Genomic DNA, 13564 nt, shown 5'->3' with positions numbered 1-13564 from the left:
AAACCACATGCAATGTATTAAAGGGAAAATACTTTTATCTAAACTATTTTAACTAATTCTGAAAGTTGTGTCCCATGATGGTTTGTTGTTACTAGACTTCCGGTAGCCATCCATAGCGACGGTAACAGGGTTGATCGTTTGGGTTGGCAGCTCTGGAATTAGACAACAAGAAGAAGCTGCAAGGTTAGGGTTTGTTATTGTCTTAGTTTATATGTATGAGATTCTTCTCCTTTGTTTCGTAATTCAGAATTTTGTAAATTAAAAAGTTGATATATTGTAGATCATCGCTTTAAAAAAATGTAAGAAACAACAACAACAAAACACCCCCACTTATAAAAGACCAATTAATCCATGAGCAGAAAAAAAGCTGTAGAAAACATTTTTCATAAATAAAATTACAAGTTTTTAGTCTTATTTTTGTTATAACAATCGTGCATATTGTGAATAAACCAACACCATAAATTAGGAAGTCGTCATTTTTTCCCCATTGGTCTTTACCGCGGCATATCCTACTTAACCATTTACATTTCGTAAGTAAATTGAGCTCTTAAAAGCATGCTTCTTTGTTCGATATGACTGGTGAAATATTATACTATATTTTAGTGTTATGAAAACTTCATGTTTCTACAAGATGAGGCAGATATAATAATTATGAGATTTTCCCCGTGAAATCTATCTTATATTCGTATCACAACCATGCAACTGTCATTATTTATTTCTCCGAAAACTAAGAACAAAAATTACAGTTTCTGTGTAATTTGATGCTGTGTAATTGATTCATTGCTTCACTTGCTTTTTTAAAATATGAAATATGCTTTATGCAAGTTTGCAGAGCTCAATAGTAAAATGAAAGGAAAAAAAACCCACTGTCACAGTCATCCGCATTCTTTTACATAACTAATTACATACTTTTTATGGAATACAGGTTTAAAAATGTCTCAAATTGGCTACAATCTGCTGCGGGCAACTTCTGCACCATCACCACAATATTATGAATCGCCAATTGATCCTGCTGCACCCTTGTCAATCCTATACCGCATTGCCCTTGTTGCTTCAGAGCGAATTATTCTTATGATGAACAACACACAGCTTTTGACTCGTCACCATCGTCTGAGCAACATGGCACAGGTAAGGGATCAAAGAATGCCTTGGTATTAAATTTCGTTACCAAAAGAATCCTCCTTAATCTTAATGATATCTTAAAATTTAGTTCTATTTATTTTATTAAGTCTTTTCAATATCTAAAAATATATTTAAATATAAGTTATAACTTATTTTATAAAGAAAAGTTCAACATTTCATTGTGTGTATCTTATCCTAATCCCTTTTCATTTGCTAGACCAGGGGTGGGCAAACTTTTTTGTTGCGAGGGCCGCATTGCTGGGTCATGACTAGTCCGAGGGCCGCACCTTGTAGTTGAATACAAAAACGACGTAACATCGCCAAATTGTAAACAAACGCATTTATTTAATAATGAGCACATGAAATATGTAACACTGTAGGAATAAATTTAAAACCAGAATGAAGAATTAAGCACACACAATTTAATTAGAAAAATGATTTTGAATGCAATTTTGCTGAACAATTCTTTTAAAATTTGGCTCAAAATTACTGGTAGATACTCTCATAACTGACTGCAAGTTTGCATCTGAAAGCAATGACCTGTTCTTTGACTTGTTTATATTCATGCAGGAAAAACTTTTTTCACAGATGTAACTCGAACCAAATATTGAAAATAGCTGGGCAGTGACAGGGAATAAAACCTTTCCTTCGATGCATGATCTGATTGAAGGTGTATCAGTTCAAGTTGTAATTCATCAGGTGCATCATCAACATGAACAGAAAAAGGACATGATAATATGTTGAATTTTGATTCCATCCCCTTAGAATCCACAAATCTTCTTTGGAACTCGGTTTTCGGTACTATTTTTTTTGTGCTGCCAAAGGGCTTCTGCGGGCCGCAGAGAACCACTTGGAGGGCCGCATGCGGCCCGCGGGCCGCTATTTGCCCACCCCTGTGCTAGACCAAGCTTCACACATGAATTGTACATTTGGGATCAACTTTTACTGCTGTATTAGATATTACGCTCATTGAAAGGCTCGTAATTGCTGCATTTTTATGCTGGAGATGAATTTTCTTTCTTGAACTGCTCAGAGGAAACATTTTGTTTTTTTAACTTTTCATTGTTGTTTTCATTATTATTGTCATCATCACCACCCTCATCATCATTACAGAGAAGAAGAAGAAGAAAGAAATAATAATGAAAGATGATGATTGCATAAAAAAGGTAGCAAAAAACTTTTGCAACATTTCTGTGGAGGGGGTAAAACAGGATACACAATAATTTGGAAAAACAAGTCTCTTTTATTGATATCTGTATATGAAATTACCTTGCAGGTTGTTGATTATCTTCTGGGCAACCATGATGATATTGGCTGCAATGGGGACCGTGGTGACTTTTATCGCCGAAAATTAGCAGAGCAGATTTATGTTAACTTTCGAGCCCATTATATCACTCACATGAACGTCTTAGACCTTGTTTACAGCATCATCAAATTGGAGCATGACACCCGACTAGCTTTGGAGAAGTATGGGGCAAATCGATGCAGTGCTCCTTTCATACACATTGATAGTCAGGTCCTAGATGTTCTTGCACGAATTGCTGATATTCACTAGGTGTCTCTCCCAAGTATAAAAGGCAATAATATTTTTCACTAGCAGGAATTTTAAAAGCTGGTTTTCCCAAAATGACATAATGCAATGTTGAAACGATATGTAAATTTTGGTTGAATCTTTTGTTCTCACCAAAAATGTTTGACATGACTTTTCGTATATCACTATCTTGAATTAACATGTAAAAATGATAAAAATATATAATCATCAAATTTTTTTACGTGCAATTCTAATTTTTGTTACTTTTAAAAGATGTCGCAGCTTCTGTGTCATCTGAACCTATCCTATATTTTTGTTTACAGTTCTGGCACCAGTGGTTCTCTGTTTTATATATATATAAAGTCTAGCCAGACTGTATGGTCATGGTGAATATCCCTAGCCTTTTAAGGCCATTGGCTCCCAATTTCAGGTTGAGCCAGTGGGGAGGGGAAGAGGGAAAAGAAAGTGGAAAGGCAAAAGAGTGCAAAATTAGTTTCAAAATTTGTTTCAGATGGGTTTTATTCATTAAGAGATTCATGTTCCCCAAATGAATGTAAACAAATCAGTTCCATTCATAAGAAGCAAGACTTCAAACATTGCTTCTCTCCCCTAGATAAGCCTTTAAGTTATAAACATAAAAGGAAAAAAAAATACTAAAACTTTTACCATACACCTAAGGAATGCCAAAAGAATGTAAGTACTCTTCTGAGTACAGACCTCTAAGATACTGCTGTCTTCCGCAAAACACATTTAAACACATTCTTGGACAGATTAAAAGGATTGAAACCATGCATTCGTTTATTGTTGTTTTAATATCATGACTGAAGACTATGCAAATCTGATACATCAGTGATTTTTAAATATGTACATGTATAGCATAAAACAATTAATATTTAAAAGTGTCAACATGTCCATAAATATCTTGTTATTATTGAGTAGCTTTATGTCAATCACCTTTTGATTGAACACAATTTATGATACTGAGATTTGATTTTGATGTTTTTATTTTATCACATTAAAACAGTTAATTAGGTCTTTCCCAAGCTGCATCTGTCTCAAAATGGTGATTGAAAAATTTATGTATGGTGGTAGCTGTTTATTTATTTGAAAATGCACCTTGAACATTTTATTTTGAGTTGAGTTTGATATTGATTTTGTTTTTTTCGTAGTTTGGTCGAATTTGTGTGCTTTAGCTTTCTAGCAATCAGTGCCCTTGGGGGTTTAGCAAGTATTGAATAGCTGGTTTTTATTTCTGAGTGAAGATATAAAGTCACTTCTTTTCACAGAGTGAAATCTCTGAAGCTTAGTGTCTTGTTGAACAGACTCTGAACAAACAGTTGTAAAATTCAGCTTACGGCATGATTATGCGAAGATTGCTTTTTAGTCAATATTGGCGAATCCAAGCTTGAAAAAGCTATCTGCCTTTTTAACAAAAAATGTAAATAAACCGGAAGCTATTTCGTCTAATTCCTCGTTTTAGCAGTTAACTGGAAAAAATCGTTGGCCAGCAGTCCAGGGATATTAGTTCATGGTGGACACCAGACCTGGCAATGTCTTCATGACCAACACAGCTTGCCAATTACTTTGCCCTGTGGCCTTTTCAGCAGCTCAGGCTATGTGGCCCATTTCAGTGGGATTGTCCTAATTTTAAAGATCGAAATTAGAAGCACAGAATGTAAGACTACTTTTAGATCATTACTTTTTTCAAAAGATGGCATTGGGGCAGTGAACATAAGATACTAAATACCCATTTTGTCTGTGCATACGCTATGGCTGGTGATAATACTAAGGCATAACTGTTGGATGTATATTGAGATGCTGTTTTCTGTATTTATCGTGTATTTTTATTAATTTGCTTAACACAACTTTTTTATAATTAAATTTAAACAAGACCAGCAAAAAGGCAGATTTAGTTGTTTTGTTTGTAGCGAAAAAGAACTCGCTAATGTCCGGGCGACTGCGTGAGTGTTGAACGCATGTGAGTGTCTGTGACACCATACAAGTAACACAGGAAATACCGGATGGATTCTTGTGGAGTATAATCCACCTTGTGTGGGCAGAGAAGGTTTTCCAGTAGTTGACTTGAATTGAGAGATTCTGGAAGTAGAGTGGACAATAATCAAAGACCACATGGGAATATCACGTGCACTAATTTAGAGTTAACTTGCACACAACTCTAGAATTATTTCTCCATTATGTAACATCTCATATCATGCATTACGGAATGTGCAGAGAACCAGTTTAGAGAAGATCGAATTTGTCAAGAAGTATTTGCAGCGAATGTCACGAAAGCTAATTGCACAACACAGGATGTGGAACCTCAGATCGAGCTTTTCAGATTTGACTAGTTAAATCTTCCTCTGCACATCTCCTTCCTGAAACTATTTATCGTGTGCTGTGCTTCGTGGAATGGGGTAAAAGAGAATGAGTCATTGTATGTGTTTTAATCACCGCAGACTCATTTCCTTAATTTTTTCCTGTTAAATTCGCTTCACCTGTCTCTTGCATTTAACTCTTCCTGTAGGGGGCCTACTTATGAAGCGAGGGTAATAGTAAGTAAAGTAGTATAAATAATGTTTGTGGGGTTTGGAAATATACCTTTGCAAATTCGGAAACAAGATGCTGGCCCTATTTTCCACCCATTTTTAATCAAGGGTAGAATTTCACCTTACTTTATTACTACGGCCACTGAAGTGTCCAGCTGGTGTCTTAAGTAAAACGAGAGTTCAAACAAAATAAACACATTCTTTCAATAAAAAATAAGATATCAACATAACAATAACAAAGGAAGATTTATTAGCTCACACTTGGGCAGAATGACGAAGATTTTCTTCTTCTAGACTCTAGAGCAGACCTGGGCAAAGGCCGGCCCGCGGGCTGCATCCGCCCGCCCGCCAGTATATATACTATATACCAAGGATGCCCAACCTACGGCCCGCGACGCGGTGCCATCCGGCCCGCGAAACTTCTGCCCACAGTGCAGGAAATAAGTAATAAAAGTAATAAAAAAAATAAAAAATAAGTAATAAAAAAAAAGGAAAAAAAAAAAAAAAAAAACGAAAAAAGGGAAGAAGAAGTATTTATCCCCATGTAGGGGCGTCTCCCAATCTTTTTTTCGATGGACGAACATTTCGATTCAGTGCTCCGAGTTGGTGTCTCTACGATGAGGCCGGACATTCAGAAGTTGGTTTTGGGAAAACAACTTCAAATATCCCACTAATTACTATATAATTAATGGTATGTACAACTTGTTTCTAATAAAAATTGGTATCTGCTCTAATTTTTTTCTTTTTTGTATTTTTGCGGTGAAGTGGCCCGCGACACGGCTGTTCGAAATTGATATGGCCCGCGACACGGCTGTCCGAAATGGATATGGCCCGCAGGCCGAAAAAGGTTGGGCATCACTGCTATATACTGTATACAGTATTGGGTAAAACTGAGTTAACTATATTAGTCCGGCCCTCTAAAACCATCCCAATATCTCATGCGGCCCCTTGGGAAAATGGCAATGGCCCCTTGAATAAACTACTTGTTCCTTGTTCACCGTAACACTCTCGGTCCTCTTGGTACATGTATTGTCAATCAGTTCCCAAAGAAAATGAACTAGTAGTTTATAACTCATGGCAGATGCTAGTAAAATATTTACGTTTCTTAACCATTTCAAACACAGTAAACTCAACATCACAAAGATGGATAACCAGCTAGAACAGACGACAGTATTGAGTAATTTTCTCAGAGGCCTGCTCAATGTCGCAATCGTCCTCTTTGCTTTAAAAATTGTGCAAATTCTTGGGAAATATCTTTCCTGTTACTTCAGAACATTGTTATTCTCCGTCAAGTAAAAGCACTTGTATTTCCTTTCACGTGAAATTGCTGTTCGTTGTTCGCAGTGAAATACTTGCTCTTCCAGAACTGGAGTAAATTTCCAAAGCATCCACAGAATCTGTAATGGAAATTACAAATGATTTGTTAATAAGCTTAAGCATAATAAATTTACATATCAAGCAGCAGGGGAGGTAAACTTCACCAATACTCACACAACAGCTATATTAACACTATCACCATTTCTCCACACCTGCATTTTGCTATTATCGTTATATACATATAAATATTAATGCTAAACATAAATATACAATCCTACATGTATATGGATTCATGATAAATTAATATGAGTTTATGAGAAAATTTGCAATTACGTATTACATGAGTAAATAAATGCTTCTGCTCTTCCCTCTTTCACATTGCTTTATGTTGAAAATCCAAATCTCTGAATTTTCGGTTTCTTTGACAAATAATCTTGAAAATAGGAGATTTCAACAAATGAAAGTACATGAGATATTAAAAAGTGGTTTTAAGTTAAACAGAAATACTCTTTAGCAATGGTATTTGGAATGTATCAAAGCTGTAATACAATGAGCACAAAAATTTTTAAATTCGACATATTGATAGGGATACATGGGAACTATACTGATTATGTTCACTACCTTCATTCCCCGAAGATTTATTTGCCACTCCCTAGTTTTAGAAACCATTGTTTTACTTTGACACAAAGACCTCTTTCAATGTCAGGGTTATTCCTCGTATTTCCTTGGTATCTGCATAAGGTTAAAACAAATTAAAATATAATAGTTGAACTAGGGTAAGGCAAAAAAATAGTTTACGCACTCTCTCTATTTTACACACACACACACACACACACACACGTGTGTAAACGCTCTGTGTATGTAATGCACATAATTGTCTGTTGCACGTACAGACTCATCCCACTGTGGCTTGTCTCTCCCTACCCTATTCCATCTATGGTGTGCGTGTGCTGTTGTGTCACGTGCTATGTTTTCATGGGTGATAGTTGTGTTGACCAAATAAATATAGCATGAGTTTGTTATAACTAACAGTACAGATTTTGAGAAAGTTAATAGAAACTCACCGTCTGCAAAGGAAAATTACAAGAATGACAAGTACAAGGAGGAAGACGATGCCAAAGGCAGAGCTGACACCAACAGTCACACCATTCCTCTCTTGTCCACTATGAAGATTGTCTAAATATAATAAAAATTAAAGCATATTTAAATTATTTACTAAATGTTGCATTATAAGAACAGCTGTCTGAGAGACAGAGAGGGACAGAGGGGCATTAATTCTAAGTGATAAACTATCAACCATTACCCACTAATGTGATAAGTGGCCCTTATATTACTCATTACTATTTTAAGCAGATAAAACCATTACCATGCTTAGCGTCTAGAATTAGTTAAATTGCATTACATGATTTTCATAAAAACATCTTTATAACAGAAACACAAAGTATTTTACAAGCTACACCTTGTTAAATTAGCAAAAGAAAGTGAATTATTTATGTATGTGTACGTGTGAGTTGTTGGGTGAGGGTAGGTACAAGCTGCCGCTCATTTACACCCATTCTGCCAACATGCTAGGCTGCACTTTAAATCAGCTTTATACACATTTCTACCATAAAGCAAATCTAAAAGAAAATAATGATTCAAACAGAGAACTAAAGAGAGGCTGGCTTGACAATTTTAACCCCTAGTAAAAGGGAGGTAATTTATGAGACGTAAAATGCTCAAACATTTAAGTGTCTGGAATACTATAATTGAGTGAAAACTTTTTTTGTTTTGAAGAAATTTTAGTCAAACCATAGCCACTTCCTGTTCTGTATTGTGGCCTCTTCCTCAATGATTATAACAATTTTATTTATCTGCAAAAGAAGTTACAGAGGATCATTCGCTGATAGTATGCAAAAGTCTTTTCATCCTTTTCTTATTTTTTTCTTAGTCATTTGCAAGCGTGTGTGTGTGTCCACGTGAGTGTCGGGCTGAGGTGAACCAGAGCGTCTCCGCTAGGAACACGTCAACTCACTGACAGCCACTGACAGAATGATATCCTCCTGTACCTTGTCTTCCTTCTCATCTTCCTACATCATCAGGGGGCAAGCTCACATAACAGGAGCTACTTATGACACATTAGACCAGCGGTTCTCAACCTGTTCTCAACTTGTGCCTACAAGGGGGTCGCGAAGGTGGTCCTTTTTTAAAAGTTTCTTATACCGGTATTAGTGAAATTAACTTAGATTGTGTGTAACCGAGAGGTGAGGGCGATCAAACTCCAAATCTCTTCTCCCTATTCAAGTACACTGTCTCGGCAATGCAGTGACTTCTCACTTCCAGAACTCAAAACACAATCCCCCTCTTAACAATTAAGCCTCCAATCTCCCTCCTCTCGTCTTTTCACCGACCTAGCTGGCTAAGGGGGGGTCGCGGACGTACCGGTGTTCGTCAGAGGGGGGCGTCACAAGTAAAAGGTTGAGAACCGCTGCATTAGACGCTTATTGCAAATCATACTTTTAATGCACAAAATACACTCACTCGTGCTCTCTGGTCTTTTGTAACCTTCAAGTTTTGGGTCGCCACTGCCAATGCCATCTGTAAAAGTCAAACCTACATGAAATTCCAAAAGGATGCACTTTACTTTGTTATGTTTGAAGTGTTTATTATTGAAGAACATTGTCTTCTAAAAGTTTTATTTAAGTAACTTCCATGAAAATTCTGTTGAAAAATATAATATATTGAAGGTCACATACAAAACATTTTTAAAAAACTGTAGTTTGATTTTCGTGCGATTATGTATTGTGTTGCTATTTGCTGATGTGAATATACGCCATCAGGATCTTTTCACGATGTTCTTATTTATTGTCAGCTAGTTTCGTTTTTATCAACAACCTGTGTGGTTAAGTATAGACCAAGTGTGTATGTGTGTGTGTGAGAGAGAAACAGAGTTGGTCTGAGGTGAACCAGAGCGTCTCCGCTAGGAACACGTCAACCCCTCGACCGATGAGATGTTGATGAACATTAGCATTTGTTTTTTTCTCAACATTGTGAATATATCTTACTTGACAGATTACATCGGATGATTTGTTCGTAGGCTACATCAAATAGAATCTCTCCATCAGTCAGACATTTTTGTGCAGTGTCTATGAGGACAGAAAAGTTGTTGCTCGGCTGCTCGTCACACGTGTAACCTTTGCCTGGGTCACAAGAAAATTGCCCGTTGCGCCACTCACACAATGCGATGACTTCTGAAACAACGGAATCACCTCACTGAGGGCGCCTTGTGTATAAACCGTGTATATAGTCCAAACAAACAAGAATAATCTTGAAAAAGTCTAGAAATTAAACTGTGCTATGCCATAAGACACATTTCACTTCTAAAAGAATCAAAAGAAGCTAATTTACCTGTCTTTTGACCAGGACCTATGTACTCGATCTTAAATTCTCTCCTCTCTTCGACGACCTTTTCATGAAAGGAGTAGCTTACTTTTCTGACACACGTGGTTTCATATTCAATATGACACTTGTCATCTGAAACAATCGGTTTGAGCCATGCACACACTCATGTTTTATAAAATTAGAATGAGAAAAAATGATTTATATGAAATGATTTAGATAAAAAAGTTTTTGAAGACAGACACAATATACAGTTTATAATTAGTGAAATCCTAAGGGATAAAGGACAGTCCTAATTGAAGAGGCCTAAGCATTTATTTAATGAAAAAGAGGAACACTGGTTTATTGGTCTATGTTTAGTTTCGTCAGATTACCTCGTGTGAAAATCTTGTACATTTTGGCCGTTGAAAAATCCTCAGTTGAACAATGTGTGTAAACTTTATCTGTCACTCTCCACAATTTTGTGAATGCTATTTACTAAGTAGTCATGCACGAATGATTTTACACACATTCAGCGGAATTATAATTTTAAAAAAATGAACATTTCAAAGTGATTACCTTTCGCATAAACGGGATACCAAACAAGTTGACCAGCGATTACAGCAGTCAGTACCATCGCCAGTCTGCTCATTTTTCACTTTTGAAAAATACTGTAGTCAACATGAATAAAATAACGATTTTGAATGTTTTTACACTGCTGTTAAATTTAAAAAAAAAACAAACCAGAAAAACAAAATAAATCATCAATACAACATTGGCAAAGATTTCACAAAAATACCAAAGAGTGCAAGATAATATATCTCTTAACAAGATTTAATTTAAACAGTGGACAAAAGGTGATCAGTAAGTATGGTGTTAACAAATCGAACAAATAAATTATTTGATCAGAAAAAGATATTGTGATGATGTATATACATCATGTATTACATTTAGTGTTCAAACAGCAGACGACTTCTTGCTTCTGCTAGACTCGACTTGTCTAATAAATTGATATGACAAACTACTTCCTGCATCTACTACCACTGATGTAAGCCCAGCTCTAAATATAAATTCAACTAATGAATCATTCTACTGTGCCCATCCCTTTTTGCAAATATTTGTACTTCGACTTACTCGAAACGTGTGAAAACATTTTTTAAAAAAAGAAAAAACATTGCTGTCTGAATCTTAAACATTTGGACAATGATACGAGAAATTCTTTTAGTCTACAAGAATAGGACTAAGCGTTATTCGAAATAATGTATAAGCCACTAATAGCTCCAGGCATCTATTAGTAAAAGCCTTACTCTTGTCTAAAAATAAAAGTCATACAATAATTACGATCTTAACAAACCTCTGTCTCGGAAAGCGAGGGCATATTTCCAATGTAAAAACTGTGCTTAAAATACATTTATAAAATAAATAAATGTAGTCGAAAAAGCGTTCCCGGATGTAGCAGTGTTGACTCGACTCATCCATTCATATGTACTTGAGTAACAAAGCATCCCATCATATATCTTGCATAATAAATATCTATAAGGGTAAATAGCAAAAGTATACCTTCGAACAAGTTATGGAATACAAAACACAAAGTGTTTTTGAACATTAAAATCCAAGTAATAGCAGAGCATTGGCATCTGTAAAAAAACAGCCCTGCGTACCGTAACGCGGGCGCTCACCGCGGATGCCCGCGGGCGCTCACTCACGCCCTAGAGAGCCTGTGATACCCTTCGCCCACCGTGGGCGCCTGTTAAAATGGCGGCTGACAGCGAAGTAGAGAATATAATTTTGTTTATTGGCATATTTGACAACGACGACGAATTAATAGAAGCAATCTATTGCAGCGCCAAACAATATACTTTTAATGGCATTCATTTGGGAACTAAAAGAGGAAAAAAGTATCATCTACAGAATAAAAAAGATATCATCTACACGTCTAAACTTTACAACATGGCGGCCATCTTTGCGCCCGTGGCGTAGTACCTCTCAAGCAAGTACGCGTGCGCCCGGTTGGTCTAAGCTTCCTGACTCGAAGTATACAACTATCATCAAGTGTTTCTTTCACTAAAAGTTCTGTCATTCATTTAAAATAATAATTTCCACAAATATGCTAAGTCTAATAAGAACTTCTTTTCATTAGCTTGATGGTTGATACTAATTCATAGACCTACCTCCGCTGAAGCTGTCTTCCCGACCTGTCTCTTCCAGCGTGTCTGCACCAGTTAGAGCCGCTGTAGTGCGGACTCATCACGTGTTCTTCAGTCACGCGATCCTAATAATTATCATTGGTGGAGACGATTGGACGGTGGTGTCAGAGACTTTTAGAAAGGACACAACCCACGTACAGAAAGGATTATGAGGACAAACAAGAAAATAAGCACGATCTCTAGCAGTGTAATAGAAAGAAAAGCATGTCACTTAAATCATAAACGAGTTACAAGATTGGTTTTCTCAAATCTTAGAATTTCTGCTGAAAACATTCACCGTCGGCAATACCGTGCTTCCTCCAAATAAAACTTAACACCAAAAAAAGCACTAGAATACATTTCGTCCGTCCATTGAAACTCATGATGGACATATCGAATTTTAAGCAGTAATATTAATAGACAAATAAAATATTATTTATGATCCTTAAAATAAATGGTAATTATTTATAAATGCCATACTGGCGCCTTTCGAGGTATATGCTGAGGTGCAAAGATCGAGTCACAAGAATTCAGACGGAATTCAGGGTTTGGAGAGTTATGACGATGTTACATAAGAAAATGACATAGTCGTATAAAGATAAATGTAGACTTTTGTGCCTTAAAAATTAGACATCTGATGAAAATTAGCCTTAATACCTCCTTTGGAAAAAAAATATATAAAAATCAGGACTTATTTTTGAGGAAACATGGTGTTGCGTATAGGGCAGCATGTACCGCTCACAGTGCTCACTGCGGACGGAAGAGCTAGAGGCAGTTTTACACACCGGTACACACGAATTTTAAGGATTTTCAAAAATTTATAAAAAAATAACTAAAAGAGCTAGAAGAATAATTCAAATTGATAATGATAGATCAAAATGTGTAAAATTTTAACAATCCTACCCGAAACTTGCTTGAGAGCTCACTTTTATTATTGTAATCCATACAGAATCGGGTAGATGAAGTAGAATTTTTTTTCTACACGTGGTTACACAAGTTGTCACCGTACACGAAGTCCAACAAGAAGATGACTTGTAGGAACACATTTTGATCTTTGAAAACCAAAAAGAAATGCACACACATTGTTCTTGTCCATAGAAATTCACAAATGATGCCAGATTTTTGAAAATCCGAGGAACTAGCCGCATATTTATCGTACATCGTCTCGCCATTTTTTTTCAAGGGGCAGAGTACCCTCCCTTTACAAGGGAAATAACTGTGTTCAGAAATGCACAAGCTATCGTAACTAAGCGATTTCTTTACCAAAAAAAGCGCTGTAAACGCCAAAAAAAATTTAAAAACACGGCGGTCCTGTACGCCCGTCGAGCGGAAGTGGACTACGCGCGGTTGCGGGCATCAGACCCTGCACCCCCTTCCCTTTTTTAATCCGTGCGGTCGCCACGTGAGCAAGACGACTGGCTTGGAGCGGGTGACTTAATTAGCACCCAAGATTATTTTTTTATATATAATTATAGATGACACCCTGTTGGCCTCAGTGCGAGGGA

The 13564-nt window shown here is 36.5% G+C and overlaps 2 protein-coding genes across 5 annotated transcripts; one reads left to right on the top strand and one right to left on the bottom strand.

Annotated features, from left to right (window-relative positions):
* The first annotated feature begins 71 nt into the window (after positions 1-71).
* On the top strand, positions 72-4555 carry LOC112573835. Its single transcript, XM_025254473.1, has 3 exons — positions 72-183; positions 926-1128; positions 2399-4555. Exons 2-3 carry the CDS (start codon positions 934-936, stop codon positions 2675-2677), a joined length of 474 nt encoding a protein of 157 aa, XP_025110258.1. The 5' UTR covers positions 72-183; positions 926-933; the 3' UTR covers positions 2678-4555.
* LOC112573832 lies at positions 2681-13231 on the bottom strand. Of its 4 annotated transcripts, XM_025254470.1 has the most exons (8): positions 12045-13231; positions 10453-10544; positions 9904-10029; positions 9561-9746; positions 9037-9093; positions 7581-7692; positions 7138-7248; positions 6036-6596 (listed from the first exon to the last, which is right to left on the bottom strand). In XM_025254470.1, the coding sequence occupies exons 2-7, from the start codon at positions 10523-10525 to the stop codon at positions 7155-7157; spliced, it is 648 nt and encodes a 215-aa protein (XP_025110255.1). In that variant the 5' UTR covers positions 10526-10544; positions 12045-13231; the 3' UTR covers positions 6036-6596; positions 7138-7154. The 4 variants fall into 4 exon arrangements, with proteins under 4 accessions (XP_025110253.1, XP_025110254.1, XP_025110256.1 ...); XM_025254468.1 differs by lacking the exons at positions 6036-6596; positions 7138-7248 and adding an exon at positions 2681-4750; XM_025254469.1 differs by lacking the exons at positions 6036-6596; positions 7138-7248 and adding an exon at positions 2681-4750 and having other exon boundaries at positions 10453-10531; positions 12045-12083.
* Between the last annotated feature and the right edge of the window lie 333 nt (positions 13232-13564).

This window comes from Pomacea canaliculata, linkage group LG10 (genome assembly GCF_003073045.1).
Source record: "Pomacea canaliculata isolate SZHN2017 linkage group LG10, ASM307304v1, whole genome shotgun sequence".
NCBI lineage: Eukaryota > Metazoa > Mollusca > Gastropoda > Architaenioglossa > Ampullariidae > Pomacea > Pomacea canaliculata.
The sequence above is the reverse complement of the archived record's forward strand: the minus strand, read 5'-3'. Positions and strand labels throughout refer to the sequence as shown.